General features: G+C 33.3%; 2 protein-coding genes and 1 pseudogene across 5 annotated transcripts; 2 read left to right on the plus strand and 1 right to left on the minus strand.

Moving 5' to 3' along the window:
- The first annotated feature begins 8,313 nt into the window (after positions 1 to 8,313).
- Positions 8,314 to 11,999, plus strand: LOC104890421 (uncharacterized; annotated as a pseudogene).
- A 1,663-nt stretch (positions 12,000 to 13,662) lies between these two features.
- LOC104890420 (hypothetical protein) lies at positions 13,663 to 21,179 on the plus strand. Of its 4 annotated transcripts, none has more exons than XR_002039675.3 (6): positions 13,663 to 14,243; positions 15,388 to 15,438; positions 15,922 to 16,055; positions 17,080 to 17,180; positions 17,277 to 17,727; positions 17,985 to 21,179. XR_002039675.3 is itself a non-coding variant. In XM_010675901.4 (5 exons), the coding sequence occupies exons 1-5, from the start codon at positions 13,878 to 13,880 to the stop codon at positions 17,429 to 17,431; spliced, it is 807 nt and encodes a 268-aa protein (XP_010674203.1). In that variant the 5' UTR covers positions 13,663 to 13,877; the 3' UTR covers positions 17,432 to 17,739. The 4 variants fall into 4 exon arrangements, 1 of the variants encoding a protein (XP_010674203.1); XR_008969135.1 differs by having other exon boundaries at positions 18,041 to 21,179; XR_007273638.2 differs by having other exon boundaries at positions 19,710 to 21,179.
- Positions 18,564 to 20,180, minus strand: LOC104890419 (bidirectional sugar transporter NEC1). Its single transcript, XM_010675900.3, has 6 exons — positions 20,132 to 20,180; positions 19,986 to 20,022; positions 19,683 to 19,893; positions 19,348 to 19,509; positions 19,133 to 19,252; positions 18,564 to 18,773 (listed from the first exon to the last, which is right to left on the minus strand). Exons 1-6 carry the CDS (start codon positions 20,178 to 20,180, stop codon positions 18,564 to 18,566), a joined length of 789 nt encoding a protein of 262 aa, XP_010674202.1.
- Positions 21,180 to 22,057: the final 878 nt, after the last annotated feature.

Here is a 22,057-nt window from a genome sequence, read left to right on the forward strand (position 1 = left end):
AATGAAACTGAAAATATCAATATTTCATACCTCCAAATGCTAGACTAATATCAAATTTATTTATTTTTTGGACAGATATAGGATTTCATTGCTAATAAAAAATCAGACGACACTTACAAACATTTTCTAAGAAATCTAAAATTCAACACAAATACATAGCATATTATAGCTAATTACATCGCATATTCGATCAACAATAGCCTTAATAAAAAAAACTTCATCCGAATAAATAAAATTTGTGAGTTAGCACTTAAGGGTGAGTTTATCCCTAAGACTCAACTCCAACCTCCAGACTGTGCCACATCAGCTTTCCACTACTTTTTAATTTTACAGACTCACTTCAGATTCATTCTAATTTTATACTTTATCCCTCAGACTTTCCACAGACTATGTTTTAAATTGATTTTTTTTTTTAATAAAAAAAAGACAAATGTCAACTTTCAAGTAGCTAGAAATTTAACTCCTTACATGTCATAGTCTTGGATGGAGTCTTTGATTATCAAACTCACTTCAAGACTCCATTTTTTTTCTTTCAACATTATTGCATAGTCTTTGCTCAAGACTCTCCTTAAGACTACCAATATGGCAATATTCATACCCTAAGGTCCAATAATGCATAATTGTTTGGGTAAAGATACTTATGTCATATGTGGTCCTTTAAATACTTACAGTAATTATAAAACCCTAAATCTTCATTTTCCGCCAAACGAACAATCAAAGAAATTAATTTTTCAAGCAAACTGCAATTATCAAATTATAATCTTACATATACTCGTATTTCCACTAAAAGAGAGAACGGACTCAAAAATACAAAGGCATTCCCTAAAAACGCAAAGGAAGTATAACAAAATAGAAGTACTTTTTAGCTTTAGTATTCTACTTTAAAAAAGGCAATAGATTTTGTAGTTGAGCTGACCAAAAGCCCAAAACGACTCACCTCGTAGAATGAAATGCTCCTCTAACAAAGCATTTATTTAACATTTTCATTTTTTGCCCTTTATATTTATAGTCGGTTTTGTAAAAAATCGCTTATTTTTAATTTAAAATTAAACACGGTCCAAGTCCAATATTAAGAAGAGAACATGTCATTTTTTTTTATAGTGACTAGTATAATTTATTTAGAGATCAGTTTAATCTATTTCGTGACTAGTTTAATCTATTCAGTAAGACTATCGAGTTATTTTTTAAAATTGTCTGTTGTGGTTCGAGAATCAGGAAAACAAAGGAATGAGAAGAGAAAGGATGACTAGGATAGTGTTGGTTTAAAGTGAAATGGGAGTTTGTTAGAAAAATTCAGTATTAGGTTGTCTAATTTTATGTTATAATTAGAATCATTATTCTAATAAGGATCTTGCTAACGGACGTCCCGGGGCGCTAGATAAGAAATACTCATATTTATACAAAATAATAGAATAACGTATAATTCCAATGCAAATCATTTAATGTTTTTCAAAAGGAAAGGGGAAAATATTTAATTCAAATGCAAAGCATTTAAATGCATTGCATTGGAATTATACATTATTATATTATTTTATATAAATATGAGTAATTAAATAGAACAATATATTTCTTATCTAGCGCCGCCGGGGTGTCCGTTAGCTTTTGCCTTCTAATAATTTATTGTATCATGGAATTTGTTTTATTTTTATATTATTTTAGTGTTATTAGATACTTAGTTCGTTCTCTTCAACTTATTTTTATTGTAGTTAATCTATTTTTATTGAACTAAACATATTGGTCCTCATTCTAATTTTCTTATGCTGAACTTAAACTTATTACTGTTGAATATACTCTTACTAAATTAATTTACTTTTATTTGATTGTAACTTATTTTTCTAAACCTAGCTTATTTTTGTTGTTGACTGAATTTTTTTCGTTGAATCATTTTTTTTTTAATTAAAACTTATTTAATAAGTTAGATATACTAGACACACTCTAATGGTTTTGATGTCTATAAAATTCAAATACGTTGATAAAAAATTATTAAAAGAGGCGGTCTAATTTAATATAAAAATAGACCTGATTACTAAATGAATTAAACTAGTCATCAAAAGAAATTAATTTAATCACTATTGGACACATTCTCTTTTCAATATTAGGCATACTATTGCTTAATTTTATTGACGATCTCTTATAATACAAACTCTACAATGATACTATGTTTTTTTCTGCTCAAAAAAAAAAAGATACTATGGTTTTTGACTGCACCACAACCGTCAATCGTCAGTGATTTCTCCGCCGTTAGATCACCATCACATATTCACATGAGCACGAGGTCCGCGATTGGTCGGAGAATGAATGACTGTTATACTAATAGTCAAAGAAACTGTTGGAAAAGAAGTCAACATCGTCCATTCTACTCAACTTGAATTTAGACATTTTTCTAAAAAGTTAGAACACTAATTTAAAAGGAAAAATAGAAGTGAATGCAACTAGTTGGTTGATAAAGGGTAAACACGTCCTTAAACATGTTTTTTATTTATAATACTTCATCCATTTTTATTGTATATATCAAGATTTTTTCCAAAAATAAATTCTTAATATTGCATTGTGCCAACATACCACTATTTCTTTTTGAAAAAATTATCAGGAACAGTTTGAACTCCGAATTATGAATATTCCGGCATTTTCAGTCTTAACTTTTGATTAATCCTCAACAGCAGTTGAGATCGAAGAGGATTAAACAAAAGTTGACTGAAAATAATAGAACGTCCATTATTCAAACGATCCTATTATTTTCTTCCTTTTTGTTACTTTAATTTGGTAAATTAAAATGTTAATGGTTGAACTTGTGTGCTACCTAGTTATAAAATCAAAATGGTGCAGCTAATGAAAAAGGTAGATTATTTACCACCACTCAATGTCATACCTATTGTTAACAAAGTACACAATTCGCTGTTTTTTTAGTTGTTACTCCCTCTGTTTTCTAAAGATCTTCCATGATACTGTTCTTACGGATACCAAGGAGGATCCATGGGGTGTGGGGTGGATAAAGTAGGAGAGAGAAAGGGGTTAAGATAAATAAACAAATAAAAAGGGGTTAAAGTAGGAGAGAAAAATGGAGTAAAGTAAATTGATAATATAATGGTGGACAATATAATAAGGACATGAGAGGGTAAAAAGAGAAAAAAAATTCCAAACAAGGAATAAAGTAAAAGAGGGAAGATCTTTTGGAAACGGACTTAGGGCCTGTTCTCTTCGGCATAAAACAACTGAACTGAATTGAATTGAATTGAACTGAACTGAACTGAACTGATCTGAACTGAATTGAACTGAACTGAAATGAATAGTGATATGTGAGAGTAAAAGTATTGTCAAGAGCTGAACTGAACTGAACCGGTCTGAACTGAACCGAACGGGTCTGAACTGAACTCAAAATAAGCTGGGAGAACAGGCCCTTAAACAGAAAGAGGGAAGATCTTTAGGAAACGGAGAGAGTATATTATACCATTTAGGCTATGTTCAGTTCACCTTATTTTTGCTTATTTCAGATCAGATCAGATCAGAAAAAATAAGTTCAGATCATGTATGCTTATATTTAAAAATCATTATTACTATTAAATATCTTTCATTACATATTAGTAAAATTTATAATAATTGAATATTAATAAAGTACTCATTGAGACGAATCAAACAAGACCCTACATGACTATATTTTTCTTATATATTGAGAAAAATCTAAAAGATAAGATGTTGTAATCAGATCAGATCAGTTCAGATCAAATCAGAATAGAAAAATTAAGTTCAGATCAGATAAGTTCATATCAGAAAATTTCACGTGAACTAAACATAGCCTTAGACATGTCTCTTTTTAGTTGTCGTTTGTCAAATATTTCTACTTTTAGTATGTATTACTGTATTACCTACATATTATTTAACTTTATAATCTTATTTTTGTCTTCATCACACAAAAACACTACTTTATACTTTATTACTTTACTTTTCAATAGTCTCCACTCTCCATATGTTTCTTTGATTTGTGTGCTAAAGTAAATGTAGCAACTAAAAAAAGACAGAGAGAGTAACCAATAAAGAGAAGCATCATCACTAGTAGAATAAATGCTACTTGTGCGGTTAAAAAGTGACCTATTGCTGCGGTTTTAAACCGCAACAATATATACCAATATTGTTGCGGTTTTAAGGCCAAACCGCAGCAATATTATAATTTTTTATCTGTTTAACACGTAATATTGCTGCGGTTTTTAGACCAAAACCGCAGCAATATGTCCCTCTACAGGTAATTTTTTTTTTTTTTTTTTTGCATTTGTCAATTAAATTTGAAATATTAAAACCAAACAATTACCCCATTCATTATCCATTAAATTCTCAGGCAAACTGAATATAAAATAACATGAATCTCATTAATATATTAATATACAAAAGTGAAAAAATTAATTACATGAATATTACAAAAGAATAATATGTAAAATGAAAAAAACAATCTTAAAAAACAAAAAAAACTATCTAAAATGAAAAATGAAAAAGCAAAAAAAAAAAATCTACAAGCTAAAAAACAACAAACAGATCTAAAAAGTAATCGGAAAAAAATGAAAAAAAACGAAAAGACAAGGAACGGAATATATACAGACTAAAAAACGATCATCAATGATCGAATATATACAAAAAACAAAAAAAAAACGAATATCTACAAAAAAAGAGAAAAAAACGATCGAATGTCTACAAAGAAACGAAAAAAAATCTACAAGAAAACACAAACACAACCAGATCTAAAAAGTAACCGAAAAAAATGAAAAAAAGGAAAAAAAAAAGTTCAAATAATTCAGCAACACATTTTTCCCACTTCCTCATCCTTATCCCTTTGTATGGTTTCTCTGCTCTCTCTCTCTTCTTTGTTGACCCTGCTTCCATGCCCTTTTTTTTTTTTTAATAATTCACAATTTTTTCTGTTGAGGAGTTATGGGGGTTTTGAGTTTCGAAACCCACGAACGAACGCATATGACGAACGATTGGATTTTGACTCACGAATGAAGAGCCGCCGGAAACGAACGAACGAAACACACGAAAACGAACTCATCTGGATTTCTGTTGAGGAGAGGGAGATTTCTTACAAAACGAACGAACGAAAACGAAAACGAACGAACCAGATATGACGAGGAAGAACGAAAAATGACGAACGACGGACGACAAAGAAGAGGAGAGAGGTCAGATCTGAATGTTGAAGCGGTTTAGAAACGGAGGAAATGAGAGAGAGTGAGGAGAGAGAGGGAGAGAGAGAGGAGAGAGAGTGAGGAGAGAAGGTTTAGAAACGGCTGGAGGAGTTGTAAAGGAAGAAGAAATAATAAACCCTAATAGGGACGCGTCTTTTTTTTTTAAGAGCAGACAATATTGCTGCGGTTTTGGGCGGGAAACCGCAGCAATATATTTTTAAAATATTTTTTATTATATTGCTGCAGTTTCCCGCCCAAAACCGCAGCAATATTAAATTTTCCAGGCCCCACATTTTTTTCAAAATGTATTCGTTGAACAATATTGCTGCGGTTTTGGGCGAGAATCGCAACAATATTGTTATTTTCTATTTTTTCTTTTCTTTTTACGTGTAATATTGTTGCGTATAGGTAAAACCGCAGCAAATAGCATTTATTCTACGAGTGCATGCTCGTCAATTAAAAAACTTTCATTGGTCAGTTTATATCTAGTTCAATCTTTTATGATACACCTATACCTCAAATCCTTTTTATTTACACACGCATAGAGCTTAAATAAAAACAATTTAAAAAACAAAATCTAAAAATTTATAATTTCAAGTGCATTTCACAATTTTAAAAATAAATTGTTATATTGAAGAATAAAGTTTTTGGTTTAGACTAATGAAGTAAATTCCTTTTGTAAAATTAGTTAGTTAATTGTTGGTTGATAAATTTTATTGTGCGTTAAATTTTGATAAACAACTAACAATAATTTTCCAAAAACAATTCTAATAATATACAATCACTACAAGCTACTAAATATAATCTCAAACTATATAATTTGTTTTATATATAACTTAGTTTTCTCAACACACATTTAATATCATATTACACACAATGATCAGGAGTATGGTCTGATAACCTATACCCTGCTCAACTCATTTTCAATCATTATAAGAAAAACTATAAGTTCAAATAAGTTAAAAGTTGTTTATATTAAATATAATAAAAATTACTAAGATCAGGTAAATACAATTGAGCAATAATAAGGTTTGAGTTGATAAACTCATAAAATTTTTAGGTTCTTCTATGACATACCCGTGTTTTTAAAATGTACCCCTTATATATGCTTTTGTTATTCTATATTGTACAATAAATTTTTTAAGTTTTTTACATAGTACCCATAGTATGCATTAATAAAGACGGACGTTGATGATTTTTGAATTCCCAACCAAACCTCCATTTAGTAGTTTTAATGACCTACTAACTTCTTCATGTCAATCTTCTATAAGTTCTTTCCTAAAACCTTCTCAGTTAGTTCATTTGTCTACTCACGTTACTCGAAAATCCTAAATCACAACATGAAATCCTAAACATTTGCTCTTTCCTGAAAATTGAAGTTCCATTGAAGACGAAAGTGCAGAACCAATAGTAATATGAAAGGAAAACACCAAAATTCAGGCAATCTACACAACTATATTAAAAGGCGTGCGAAAACAATAAATTGTGCCACATGGCGCTCTTCCTAGTTAGGGAGTTTTAGTTTATGTAATCCATGTACACTAAAAAAAAATTAAGAAGTTGCATAGTATAGGGTTTGATCCTAAGACCTCAAGTACATATACTAAAGTTCTAACTTGCCTATGCTAAGTTGTATTTGGTATTATTATCATAAAGTATTATATTAATAAATGATTTTTTTCTTACACGGGTCATAGCCCGGGCCTAATAACTAGTTTTCTTGATTATAAGTTGTCAAATTGTAAAATTTTTGCACTTCTGGTGAAGTTTTTAATTGAGTTGTTAAATTTTCTTGATGGAGGAGAAGATCAGTAATGAGAATTTGAGAGAAAGAGAAGTTTAACAATGCGAATTTTAGAGGGAGAAGAATCAATAGAGGAAAGATTATACTTATGGAGGGAAATTTTTCCTGCAATCGCTGTTAATATGAATCATTAACAGAGATATTAAGTAATTAACAGTATACGTTACGTACATTGAACGGAGGAATACTGTATATAAAACCTAAAAAATTTAAAGGTACAATATAAAATAAAAAACATCACAACTACATTTTATAATTTTTAAAAAAACATGAAAAAACCCTAAATTTTATAAGTTCACAACTTCACATCAATCAATTTGATTAAATTCAGATAAATGAAAATAAGCTGAAATTAAAAAACATTGCCTACATACTACTCCCTCCGTCTCAAAATATAGTTCTCATTTTCCTTTTTTCACGGTAATTTATGCAAGTAGAATCTAAGAGATATAATAAAGATTTTATATTTATTTAAATAAATGTTGTATGAAAAATGATGATTTTTGGAGAGACAATGGAAAATAATTGGTGAAAGAGCATTAATTGTAACATTTTGATTGAATAAACAAAGGACAAAACAAAATCCAAGAAGCAAATAAATGGTGGGACACTAACACACGGTTTTTATTGGCAAATTACAGAAAAATATGGAACTAAATATGAAAATGGGAACTATATTTTGGGACACCCAAAATGAAATCAGGAACTATATTTTGTGACCGGAGGGAGTACTAACAAAGAAAAGCAGAACGGGAATTTGGACGTTTAGCTAGGTGAGATGAATCTTGATTCAACTAAATTTCAGGGTTTTAGGATATGATGATGTTTCTGTTTCTGCAAACTTTTCAACTTTTGGGGAGTTCATGCATGAGAACTAGTATTGTTAAGTTGCATTCTAGCAAGTCTCGTTTGACTAACCTGAATTATGGTTTGTTTTAAGTATTCTTGCTAATTCTGTCATACAGTAAAAAAATGTTTAACCAACATATGATTGTAATAGCTCAAAAAATCATGCATGTTTCATTACTATCTAGGCATTATGCAACTTTAGTGTGTTAAATTCAAAATCAAAAGTTTTGTTGTGGGATTTGGTGGCTAGCCAGCTAAGAATGAGATGGATTGAATTTGACCTATGCTTAATTGGATTCTGCCACTCGTATATGTGCCCAAGTGTCCGATTTGTGTATTATATGATATTACTCTTCTAAATTATTGGTCAAAAATGAAGTTTTGGAGGGTCCATTTTCATGTCGGAGTGTTGAGGTTTTGACACGAGTACTTGAGGGAATGTGAACCAGGAGTTACTAATAAATTCCCGTATTTATTCGAATTTCATTATCGATTATGGAAAATGTTTGGAGCCTGCAACTAAGAAAATTTTGTTGTGTTTTGTCTGCGATTAATTTGTATGCTCTTCGCTGCTTTCTTTTGCCTGTTGATGTAGAACATTTTATTCTGATGCATAAGTGAGGCAATATTATTTAAGATCACAAATGATGTTTGATAACTCTGACATTGGTGAAGGAAATGTCGAGGGGTGATTCTGCTTCTATAGAATAGTTTTGGTATTGGGCTGAGAATGTGGGGCATATGCAATTCAAAGCAAATGGAAAGTGCTTACTTTTAAGTTTTGAGGACATGTCACTTCATTTGGGATGAGAATGAGATGTCTAAACCTGATGTTCATATAGAATAGAGATGAATTGTTTTCTATATTAGTTTTGTTCTGAACTTGATCAAGGGTAAACTATCGAGTACATTAAGCTTCCTTTTAGCCAACAGCTCCCTATTGATATCAACTGGGGATTGGTTAGGTATTGATTTCACCTTTGATTCTCAGGCATTAAGCGATAAATTTTGCCATCTACAGTCAATGGCTTACGTTCCTCCACACAAACGACTATCAAAGACCCAAGACGAGACACCTCCTACACCGACACAGCTGCTCCCTAAGCTAAAGAGTTTCAATCTAAATTCATCAAAGCGTAGTTCTGATAACAGGACAGGGAATACTTTTTCACACGGAAAGTATATTCTTTATGCAAAGCACTCTATATCAAGGTGGCTGGCAGTTCAACTGATGGATGATGTGCAGGTTTCTTCTGCACTATGCTTGGTTCCAGTTTGCCTTGATTCAATGGAGCGGAGCACTGGAGAGAAACCACTGATCTTGGTTAATGGCGACTCACAACAAGGTTCCTTTCTCGCACTCTGCAGATCACAGTTCACACACTCGTTTCCATTAGATGCTTAGATGTGATGTTTTCTTCTTGAAAAAAAAAAAATCATGGTGGTTTCTGTGGTGCAAAATCTAATTTGCCCTTACATGCCTTTAGAGCACCATGACACCAAGAGCTGTCCCTTGGAACATACGTGGGCGTCAGTTGCTGAAACTATACATGGAGATCTGCTATCAGCTTTTCAGAATATAAGAACTGAACTGCTGGATCAAAATTCGGAAGGAATTAAGCCATCAGTAGTTGCTCGCTTTGGCAAAGTGCTTTTTCATCGGTAGTAGTCATATTTCAGTTTCTTTCTTTCATTAGTTCTGTGCTTATGCCTATGAATTGTGATTCTTCTCATACTTTTATGGAGTTTGAATTGAATGATAGGCTGAAACCTGAAGGTGACTGAAATTTGTTAATATTCTTTGGGAACATTCTTCTGTATATGTATTATGTGAAATTCTATAGATGCAAGTGCAAGTGACACATGCTGCAGATATAGCATGTTTGCCATAAAATAATGATTCTGCTGCAGTTACTACGCTCTTGTAGCCCATTTTCTGAATTCTATTGTGTTTCTTAATTAACTGTTGACAGAAGTAACGCTGTGGGTGCAACTTAAGTTCTGTCCTTATTGACCACTATTATAGGCAACTTAAGTGCTGTCCTTGGCCCATTTTCTAAATTCTATTGTGTTTCTTAATTAACTTCTGTAAGAAATAAGGCTGTAGGTGCAACTCAAGTTCTGTCCTTATTGACCACTATTATAGGCAAATGAGATGTCAAACATAGATGCTCTGAGGTCTGTCTTCGGCTATGTGTACATATTCAGGTCTTATTTTTTTGTTTGGAGAAGCTTCCTGACGTGTTTGGTGAGAGATGTGAGCAGCAAAATGGAACTCTGGAACTTTAAGAACTGGCCTTGGCCTTGGCCTTGGAAGGAAATATTTATTCAAATCATAATCTAGTTTGTTTGAAGATCTACGAGTTTAATGAATTTTCATGATGCAGGAATCGTTCCCACAACCTAGATTACATCAAGGAAAATTTGGTTTCTGAATCCTATATAAGGGATTTGAGAAGATTATTCTATACTAATGTACCTCAAGAATACATAGAATACATCAAAAGTGCAGTTGTTCAAGAGCTCGGTGTTCAGTTTGAGCAATGAGCAAGAAAAGGAGTTGTTTTTTGTAAAGGTACTTTCTAAGTTTGCTGAGATCTGTTTATTCTTGTTTCTGGATAGGTTTTATCTACTTGTTTCTACTGTATGTTTGTAATCATTTTTATAAAATTTAGCTCGCTGATGCCAGACTATCCGATTCAGTCATATCATGCAAATGCAGAGTCCAAAAAGATGAGAATAAGCTTGAACTCTACAAGGCAAGTGCGTTGATTTACAAACCACCTGGCTCCCCCCTTGAATAGTGTCTGTGCTGATAGCTTTAGCTATTTAACTTTCTGGTTTGTAGATCGAGCTAAACCCAGTACGTCATATGGTTGAGGACATATCTTGCCTTATGAGTAACGTGGACCTAAGGTTGGCACTGTGCACTAAGAGGATCTTTGGAGCTCTCCAGGTAAGAAGCTCACTATTTATATACCGCACTTTTGGTGCCCGTGAAATCCCTCCCCCCTCCTGCGCCAACATTATGTTAGAGATATCTGGTCTTTTGTATCTGACTAGAGCATACATGTGTATATGTTTCTTTGTTTAGAAGGTCCAGTAATCCTTTAGCATCATAAGTAAGTCAGTGGATTGAAAAGTCTACAATAAAATGGCTGTATTCCCATATCTTGACAACCACATACTTGTGATCTAGTAGAAGTATGGTGTTGTTTATGATCTTATCTCCTCATTGCTTGAGGAGGTTGGTCATATCTTTGGTGTTCTTCCTTTCAATTTGCTCGTGATTGATTAAGTTCATGTTTCACTCTATTGACTTATGTAGTTTCTTGCTTTGTCTAGGATGAAGAGGAGCAAAATATAAGAGATCTTATTAGTTCGGCAATATTCGATCCGAATGTGAAAGGTGGTCTTAGGTGGCCTCTAGGGAAAGCCAATTCTGGAGGGCACTACAGCGTTGTTGGGATTTGGCACACCAAGACGAAAGCTTACAGTAGCTCTTTATACAGGCTCAAATTGAGAGAGGCTGATCGATATGATTTCCGCACTTCAACTGGTGAAGTTACAAGGGAAGCTGTTGTGAAGCTAGCAGGGATAACTAGGCACTTACTGGTGAGATGCTTTTTTTAAATAAGTTTTGGGCGAAACTTTAAAGTGCTTGATATTGAATAAGGTGAAATTATTTCATGATTTCATCCATGTTGAAGCATAGGTATAATGCAAAAGCATTAGAGTAAGTAGATTAAGTTGCTTTAACTTTTCAATTATGATTTTCAGGAGCAGAGAAGTGATGCTGTAGATGTTATGGCCATGCTTGAAGATGTGCTGAAATTGATTAGGAACCAATTTCTAGCATGGGACGGCAGTTTGGTTTCCTCCGATGAATCGTAATATCTCGGGTTTCTTCAACTATCCTGCAACTGATCACTGATGTCGCGATGTGTTACGTTTCCATCGACATTATCTTGTTAAGAATAATGTACAGTTTCTTCGAACTTAGTAGTATTATTGCCTATCTGGCTTGCTCTTATCGCGTACTTTTTATAAATCGTAGTTAGGGTCTGTTCTCTTATCGCGTACTTTTTATAAAGATTTAGTGCCATCGTCTGCAGAGGTTAATTACTGAGATTTGTGTATATGTTTAGTGGTAATATCAAGGTGGCATTTCGAAGGAACTTTTTTGACTTGCTGATCTGCACTTTTTATAAATCGTAGTTAGGGTCTGTTCTCTTTAACATAAAACAACTGAATTGATTGCAACTGAACTGAATTAAATTATAACTAATAGAAATGATACTTGGAGTTGAACCGAACACAACTGAACTGAAAATAAGTTGGGGAAAACATGTTCTTACTAAAGTTCATGGCATTTTTCCCTTTTTTCATGCTGAGCGTTCTTTATATGTACAACATGTTTATGATTTCTCTTTTTTTTCTTTCCAATTTGTAATTTTGCTCCATCATCTCAAAGTGTATTATTTGATTACCGATTTCTTTTAATTTTGGATGAAAATGTAATTTAATATAGATGGTGATGGTGTGGCTTGGTAATCACATGAAATTTAAATGTCACGACTACAGAAATGGATCAAGTATAATGCACTACTGCAACCAAAGTTGTAGTGTTAATTTCATCTGAAATGATATAATTGTTTATCATAATTTAGTTCATCTTCTAATCATATAATAGAAAACGATGGAGAGAATCTACTTGTATTAGGTATTGGTGAGTAGACTTACTATTGAGCTACTACTAACTAGATTCTAATTGTATGGGCTATTTGACCCTATGAGGTGGATATGTTGGGACAATCTCACAATCAAATTTTTTTATATGATTGGAAAAAAAAGTTGGATCCAAAACATATAAAAGTTTGGAGTTATGAAATAGGATTATTTAATTTAGAGAAAAGCGATATTTATCGTTTTATTCCTAGACTCATAGTAGGGTCACCAATTCTCTATTTCACATTTAGATACCTAGTCGTTCTTATCCGTCGAGGTGATTATTTGATTTACACTTGATTTTCTACGAGGATACAAATAGCTCTTTATAGTACATGACTTTTGGTTTTTTGTGAAATACAAGTGATAAGTATCGCCGTTTGTAATTAGAAGCAGTTTTCCATTTGAATTCCTCTGATAACTTGAACTTTGTATCTATTCCTTTGCTGATAACTTGAACTTTGTATCTATTTCTTTGCTGATAACTTTGATTTTTGGATTTTTGCTTAAATGAATCCTTGGCTTCATGTGACTTCATGTGGAGTAATATGTTTTTCATGCTCATCCGCAAAATTGAAGAAAGGTTTATATCTGGTCTTCCATCCCTATTTTCTCAAAGAATATTCCTAAAATTAAGAGAAAGTGCGGGTCAAGATGAAATTCCATATGATACTATGACTTATGGACAAATATTTTCCTTTGTTAAAAAAGAAGCAATCAATTTGTGTTAAATTTTAAAATATGAATTCTTCAAACATTTTTATCGAGGGCCTACCAATTCTTTATTGAGAAATTTTTGAGAAACAACCTTTTATAAACACTTTTAGCGAGAAACAACCTTTGAAATTCTTTTTGGCATTCAACAACCATAACAGAATTTCTTTTTGCAAGATCTAACCTTAAAGCTTTTTCTGACATTAATTCTCGTTTCCAGGCATTGATGAAGGCGTTTTCTATGTACAAGCTTAAAGATGTGCAATGCCTTCACCAAAGCTTGTGACCGCAAATTAATGTAGGAAACTAGCTTGAGAGTTGATCTTGCAAAAACAAATTTTAGTTAATATTGTAAAATGAAAAAAAAAAAATCCACAAAATTCTTTCTTATAAAAAAGTATTTATAAAAAAATATTTCTCACTTTTTTATTTCACATATTAGATATTACTAATAAATTATTTCTCGCTTTTTTAAGTTAACTCAGGTTTTACAGAGCTTCCATTGCCATTTTCATGTCTTCTCGCAGAAGAAATCAGTCCGCCATGGCAATCATGCACAATCACACCTCTTAAAACACACTTCTTCCATCTTTCTCTCTCTTTAAATCATCATCATGAAACTTCCATTACTACTACCTTCAACTCACACTACCTCTCTCACTCTCCTCCCTCACTTCATCATCTCAACCTCAAATTCTCCTCATAATTCTCGCGTCTTTCTCAAACCTCGCAACTTTTCTCCTCTTTCTTCCTTCACTCGTCGCAAATCATCAACACTTGTCTCTCTTAATTCTTCAAATGAATTAAACGATTCCAATTCTATTACTGAGGAAATTCAGACACAACGATATGATTCGGATAATCGAGCCGAATTCGTCGAAATTAAAAACCCTAATTTTCCGCCTTTCATCTCATCGTGGCGTTCTAAGTTCAGTTTTAGTGACCAAGCTTTCTTTCTCTTAACATTCATCGCTTGCACGGTAATTATTAATTTCTTCCGGATTCTCTCTTACTGAATTTAGTTTCATTCTGTTGAATTTTACTGCAATTGATTTGAGTTTTATTCATATTAATTGAACTAAATATAATGTTTATTCTATGTGAGTTGTTTTTGGACAATGTTCTTTTTATTGTAATCATGAAATTGTGAGTTTCTTGTTCCCATTATAATGAAGTTGCTTAATTTTTACTCTCTCTATTGCAAAATGAGTGTTCTTTAGTTTTTTTCGTGCACGAATTAAAGGACGTGGTAGTCATTGAATTGGTGTTTGAAACTAACAAGTAACGTTGCATTGAGTTATAGAAAAAGTGTGAGATTTCAGATAATATGGAAGGAAAGAAGTTGGTCAAGTGGCCAAATTATATGGAATGGAGGGGGAGTTGTACTGTTATAGTGCTTAAATTTCATTATAATGGGAATAAGGTATGAATGGAAAGTGGCGATCTTTAAGAGGGGGCAACTTTCGCTGGTCGCCTGAAGTCTTGACGATACCTGAAAGGCTAAGAGCCTAAGACAACATTGGTGTTTCAGGCACGGATGTTTGTAGCGTAGAGCTGAAAATGAAAATAGACGGAGTACATGGCATACATGGTTCTCTTGTGGCTTATTTGATCGGAAAGGAAGGGGGAGGGGTTGAAGTTTCTTTCAGCCAAAATTTGTTTCTTGAAAATACTCCTTAAAGAATGATTGTATGTCAAAATATAAAGCAAAAGGTTAATGTGAGGGATACCAAATTTAGGTTTCGGAACATGTCTAATGGAATGTGAGATTTTAATTCTTAATTGTGGGGCTTCTATCTTAGATCAATCGTTCGAGTTATCTGGGTTTACGAAAAATAGTATAGTTTTTCTTGTGAATTTCTAGTGAAGCTTAGTATGGAAGCTTCAATGGAGCGTTGACCCCATTTGTTACATTTAGGCTGAGTTGTTTCTTGTTGTGGCTCTACTCTTCCATGTTGAAAGCTGATTAATTTATATGCTCTCCAATGGGACTAGAGGGAATAAATATAGTGTACAAGTGATGTTGCATGAGATTCTAATACAATCGTGGGGAAAGTCAATTGCTGTCAAAGTGTCGTATGTTTTGAACACCCATTTCTTACATTTGTTATCTGTTGAATGCAGACTTCTGTGGCATTTGTCGGCTTTGTTGCTGCTGCTGTTCCTACCTTGTATGTAAGTTCTCCAAACATACCTTACAAAACTTTGTAGTATACTTGAGCTGGATATGTTATGCCTTAGAAGTCAGTTTGAGGCTTGTATTAGTAATCTTTACTAGCAGAATTATGAGAATTTCTGAATTTTCTTTGAAAATGCATGCTGCTGTGAAGTTGCGTGACGTGTATTGTTTTTGTACCATGTGACTGCTGCTTGAGTTCCTTAACACATTAATGACTGAATGTTAAGCCTACTTATTTTAGTTTTGGCGAGTCCTACATTAACTATTACTTTCAAACTGGCACCACATCTGGATATCTCTAAAAAAATATAGGGCTTGCTGTAAAAAACAGAAATAATTTGGGCTTTGGCTTCATGTTGTTTTGGGTGAGTGACACAGAGATTTTGTAATCTGATCTCTATTATATTTATCACTGCTATATGGAGAGTAAGAATCGTTTGTGGATCCCTGGTTACTGTATATTGTATGCCATGTTTCAGGCTATGGGAAGAGCTGCTAATTCTTTTGCGAAGCTAGCAGACACTGCTCGGGAGGAGCTCCCTAGTACAATGACAGCTATTAGACTTTCAGGCATAGAAGTTAGTGATCTTACCGTGGAATTGAGTGATTTGAGGTAAATAAAGTCGGGTATTCCTGATCATGTTTTTGTACTCCTATTCTTCTCAGATTGATTCTTGGCAAGTTGCTTATGTCTTTATATATTTGTTTTTGAAGAGATGTCTTTATATATTTGTGATTACAAAGGATGCAACACTGGAAGTCTTAGTACCAAGAGAAGCAGTGTTTTCTTTTTCTTCTTGGTGGTGGGGGGTTGGGTGATAGAAATGAAAGGCTGATAGATGATAAAGGTTCGTGGGATTTAATCAATTAATTACTTAGCCCTTGTTCTCTTTACCGGATCTTTACTGCCTTAATATTACTTTTAACGTTTATAACTGTATATTACAGAGTAGGACTTATTTTTGCTGATTAAAACTGACATATACTGATTAAATCTTGTTGCTACCGAGTAAGCTGATTTTTGCTGATTAGAACTGATATTTGTAGATTAAGTCTTGTTTTTAACTATTAAAGTGATTTTCATGGATTGAAATTGATTTTTGCTGATTGAAACTGTTAAAGGTTATAACTAATATTTTTCAGGCGTTAGTAATTTTAGGATCGCTGAAAATGGTTGTATTTCAAGATTAATCTATTTGCATGATGGAAGTTGCTTTCTAGTGATAGGATACATCAGTTTGGAAATAATGTCTTCATCGGAGTTATGTGTTTTTCTTCTTATATCTATAGTTTGTTCCCCCTCTTAATTCTTAAATTCTGCAGTCACTTATTCAGTTCTGTAGCCGTGAGAGAAGAGGGGAGGAGGGGGTAATATAATGGATATGTCTGACAAAACCTTATATCTTGAATCTCAAGTGTTGAACTTTTGATTTCCTGTATAATATTAAGCACTCTTAATCTTACCATAAACTTCTGTAGTTCATCTAAACTCTTAATGAATGCAAGTATTGTGGTGAAGAGTATCCAATCATTGTTTTGTTGCTCTTTACTATACATGCATAGACTGATAGGCGTGACCAATTTCTGATTGAAATTCTTGATTCCATATATTAATGTAGTGGTCATTTTTTTTTCAGCCAAGAGATTTCAGAGGGAGTTAATAAATCTGCACAAGCAGTTCAAGCAGCCAAACTTGGAATGCAACAGATTGGATCTATTGCTCGTGAACAGACTATCTGTATGTTCAAAGTATTTTTGGTCACTTATTTTATGCATTAAGTAGCTTCTTCATCCTAATTGAGTCCTTAATAATGCTTCCCTTTGCGCAATGCAGCAATGATTCAGGAGAGAGCGAGCCTTCCTGTCATCTCTATGCAACCAGTTGTCTCTGGTGCTGCAAGAAAGACCTCTCGTGCTGTTGGCCATGCTACAAGGACCTTGATGAATTTTATCTCTGGACGAGAGTCTATCGCTGAAGAAACCGAATGATCCAGTTTACAAGTTCACAAATTATGGAGCCCGAGGAGCTTTTTTTTTCTTCTAAGAAACCTTTACTCCTTATAAATGCTGTGTAGTGCAATCAACTACATATCTGGAAGACTATAATGAGATGATAAACAATCCTTTTGAGCCGAAGAATTATACGAGGAAAACCAAAATGCAGCTACTTGCTTGATAATGTTTTATAAAACATTCATCTGCTGTTGTAACAAGGCTAGTTGAGAAGAATTCAGTTTGAAAAGTTGTATCCAAAGAAGTTGTGACCTTCATCAATGAAAACCACGGTATTCATTTAACAGTACTCTCTCTCAATTTTTTGTTTGCACTCATTTGTTCATTTCAACTCTTTTAGATTTTCCAACAGCATGTATACTCCTAAATTTAACTTGTTTAGTTAGTTTGATAGCTACTACATAATCGTTTTGTACAACCTTCTTTCATCTTAATTAGGGGTTTCTGAGCATTGCAACCTTTGGTGGTTGAAGTTCCTGGTGCCTTCTGCCCCCATTTTTTCTTTGTTTCTTAAGCATCTCAGTTTCAGGTGTTCCGGTGCTAACATAGCCCGAAATGGCTGGGACTTCATGTTTCCTGTTTCAGAGATGCTCTCGTTGAAATACCCCAACCATTTATGGTGCTACATAGGTAGAACCTAAGTCACCTATTAAACAACTTGTTCAGTACCCCAAGTTGGGATGAAAAGGGAAGGGAAGAGAGGAGAAGGATGGGACAGTATTAGCATGTTATTGGTTTGGAATAGCAAGAGGTCAGGAATATTTTCTACCAATTCTTTCAATAAGATTAATTGTTAAAGAAGGTATATTTGACAGTGATATAGCAAAGTATTATTTACTTGTAACCTGGAAAGAGTTTCAGAATTACAAAAAAAAGAAAAAGAAAAAGAAAAACGTTTCCTTTTCTTCTTGTCCTCCTTCTTTCCATCCCTCCTATAATTACCTATATAATACAATAATTACTTTTTTATTATATTTTACATGAAATTGGATTGTTTACCATGGAGAATCTTAACTCTTCCTAGATAGGTATCAGATGATTTCCCGTAACCCTGAATCTCAAAGGAAGGTCAAGAGTTTATCCTAGATGATAACTTGACATGGATATTCTATACTATCTGCAATTCGACTTGCTGATTGTCCTTGATTACATTATCTACTGACTGCAACTTCAAATCTTGACTCGTATCGTCATGATTCGATTCTTTGCTTGTTTCGTCATGATTCGAATCCTGCCCAATCTTGCTGTTGCACCACTTGTAGAAGATGTAGAGAGTCATCTGAACTATTCCAAGTAAAAATCCCAGAATATTTGGTCCCTGTTTGTCATAAATCATAGGATTAGCTTCTAATAGAGTGTTTGATCACGAGGAAATTATTCCTGAAAAACAAAAGTTTTAGCTTCTTTGTTTGGTTGGAAAACAGTTTTTCCAGAAGGGGAAAATAATTCTTTCAAAGATAGACAACATTTTCCTTTCAAATTGAAGGTATGTCAAATTTTCCTCCTTATTCCTTACCTTCCTCTTTCACTTGTCTTGTTCATCCTCATCCCTCCATTTTAATTTTCTTTTTCTTCCTAACTATTCTTGTAAGGAACCAAACAGAGATATATGATTTTTGTCTAACCAAGAAGAGCATAAATATCATAAAGAAAAGTTGGTTGGTTTTGGTTACTTACTGCGATAAAATAGTCTTTGAGGAAAAATCCGTAGAAAAACCACATACAGGCATTGAGGGTGAGGGCTAAGGAGAGAGATATCGGCATGAACTCCACGCTTCTTGTTTTGATCACTTGCCTCTGACATAAGAATTCATACATGTATTGGTTTCTTTCACACAGTTGTTGCTAAGATGCCTAGGCATATGAAGGTATGGATATGTTTTTCTACATACCATGATGCTCATTGGAGCTGCAAATACACACAGGTTGATAACAGCATTTATCCAACCTACAACAGTAATTCTTTTGGAACCTTTACATAACAAGGTTGTGAGCAGCATGACTAAGCTGCATGCTCCCAGGTTAAATAGAAGTATTAACTTCAATGTGAAATACTGCAAATGGTCAGAAATAAGGACTGTTAAATAAGTTCTGAAACCGCTGAACTTCCGTTCAAGTTCAATATCACTTGTGTTTTTGTTTCTAAAACAGAGATATGTATGTTTTGAGTTTTATCATCTGTTGTTTATGTATCAATATGGCTTATTATATGAAACAGAAGATATACCTTGCTCTCTTTTGGTGCATATACTAGAAATATCACCAGGTATATGACTTCTATGAAGCATCCAAAACTATTAATAGTGATGAGCAGAATTCCTCCCGGCTTGAGGGATCCATAATATAACAGCATCATCGCACTGAACAGCCCGACAGCATAAGGTAATGACTTGTACCCTTCAGATGATTTCCTCTTATAAATTCTGTAGAATGTAGGCCTGGAAAAAGGACATAAAGGGAGCTATTAAGTTATCTTATTATAGGATTGCTTAAATTATTCAACGATTGTACATTCATAAAGTTATCTTACACTGGCGAAAGGAATACCCCAACTGAAACAATATTTCCTGAGATCCAACAACAAAAATTATGAATACTTACAGCTTTATACACTAGAATAATTGGGAAGGGGAAGCAATGCGGAAAATTCTGAGCAAGTGCGATAAGAAAAGTTACCTAATATTCCAAATATGGCTGCAAGTGTTTGAACAGTTAAGGTTGTCATTCTAAGGGAAGTCCTTTGAGCCTGATATTTTTTGTTGGCTCTCAAAGAACTTGAGAAACTTGTATGTCTCTACTTCGGTTTATATATGCATGTAACAAATGTTAGGCCACAATGATGGCTCTGTACTGATAAATTCTCTCAAAACAAGTAATGCAGTTCGGCGAGAAGGTAGGCAAAATCAGGAAATGTACCAATCTTTTGCATAAGGATATGCTCCTAGATAGTTAGTTAGCGGGATGTAATTGACAGCTGAATCCTCTATGTCATGATGTGGAGGATGTAATGTTAGTAATCTGTGTAAGGTTGTGGCTAAGAATTATTGGAAATTTTTTCATGTATCTGAAGCCCTTTTATGTTGCAATACACATTGAATATGTTATAATTAATTACTTGATTAAAATGATTAGTGGCATAACTGATGCTTCATGTATAAGATATTTGATACTAGATTTTTTGTTCTAGTTCATTCTTCGTCAGGTTTGTAAATTTTATGACTTGATGGTTCTATAACCTTAAACACATAGCAGTAATATTCACTTTTCTGATATTTTCACAAGTTACATCATCATTTTGCAGAGTAATTTTGATTTAATGAATAACTTTGATTGCGTTTCCTATCAAATGCATGTATTTTTCTTTTTCCTCTTTAATCACATTCTTCCATGTTTGCATGAACTTTTGCTATCATCCAGTCTTTCTGAATCTGAACCTGAATCTGCCCTCGGCTATACAGAAAGCTGCATTGATGATGAATAGATGATGCAGGTAAGGTAGTCACTTATATCTGCTTTTGAGCATTTTACATACGGGTTCCAAATCTGCTTTCTATAGGGTGATGCAAGATATATATGTATTATTTTGATATGTTCTTTGTGGTGTAAAGTACATATGTTAAGATCATGTAAAATTCTCGTTCCATTTGATGGTTGTGCACCTTTTGCTTGTTATAAGCTCGAAAACTGAAGTTCAGTATTCCAATATAAATTGATTGATGATGCAGAGGGAATGTGGTGAAGTTTAGAGGTCTTGTTTGGTTATCTGAAAGTGACTGACAAACTAAGGAGGTGAATGGGAGGTTATCCAATGGAACACGTTTAGACTGAAAATATGCAGTGAGTGAAAAAAAGGAATAAAATTCAGTTATAGTATTCCTATAAAGAGATGATGAAGTTACCATAATTTAGGTTATGATTTCTGGCAACTGCTTGAATAGCTTGTTTGATAGTCAATATGGTGGTAATGGTAAGTAAGTTCTATTTAAGTTTGTAAAAGAAGTTTTATGTGAATGCCAATTGTGTAGGTAGCGGTTTCTTATTCCAAACATGTGGTTTAATGCAGAATATTTCCTGTTACCACACAATACTGTATGAAAGTGGTAATGGATGGTAATGAATATTAATAAAGCAAAAGAAGTTTGTGGCTATAGACAAGCATTATTACCATGGATATTGCCATGAAAAAATCCATAAGTTTACTTACAAGTTCGTTATTTACTTACAAGTTCGTTACCATTATAACTATTTATCATACCCCAGAAAGTTGCCGTAAAAGATTTGTTCATGGAGATATATTGACAATCCTTTATTCTGACTTTTAAATGTGAAGTTGAACACGGTAATCTGATCGAATTTCATTAGAGAAATGGCGAGGGAGAAATGAACAAGAGTTTGATGTGTTTTAAAGAAAAATAAAGACAAAGACTTGGTTGCACCATTTTCTTAATCTGATCTTCCCTTCTGTAGTTGAAAGAAATGTCTTAATAGTATATGCTAGTATTACAGCAAGTAATGTTTTGATGGTATCCTCAGCATTTTTAGACTTAAAATTACCCTAATAAGTGAGGCAAATAATTTGTTTGATTGCATCTTAGGCATCAT

The sequence above is a fragment of the Beta vulgaris genome, chromosome 4 (genome assembly GCF_026745355.1).
Source record: "Beta vulgaris subsp. vulgaris cultivar EL10 chromosome 4, EL10.2, whole genome shotgun sequence".
NCBI lineage: Eukaryota > Viridiplantae > Streptophyta > Magnoliopsida > Caryophyllales > Amaranthaceae > Beta > Beta vulgaris.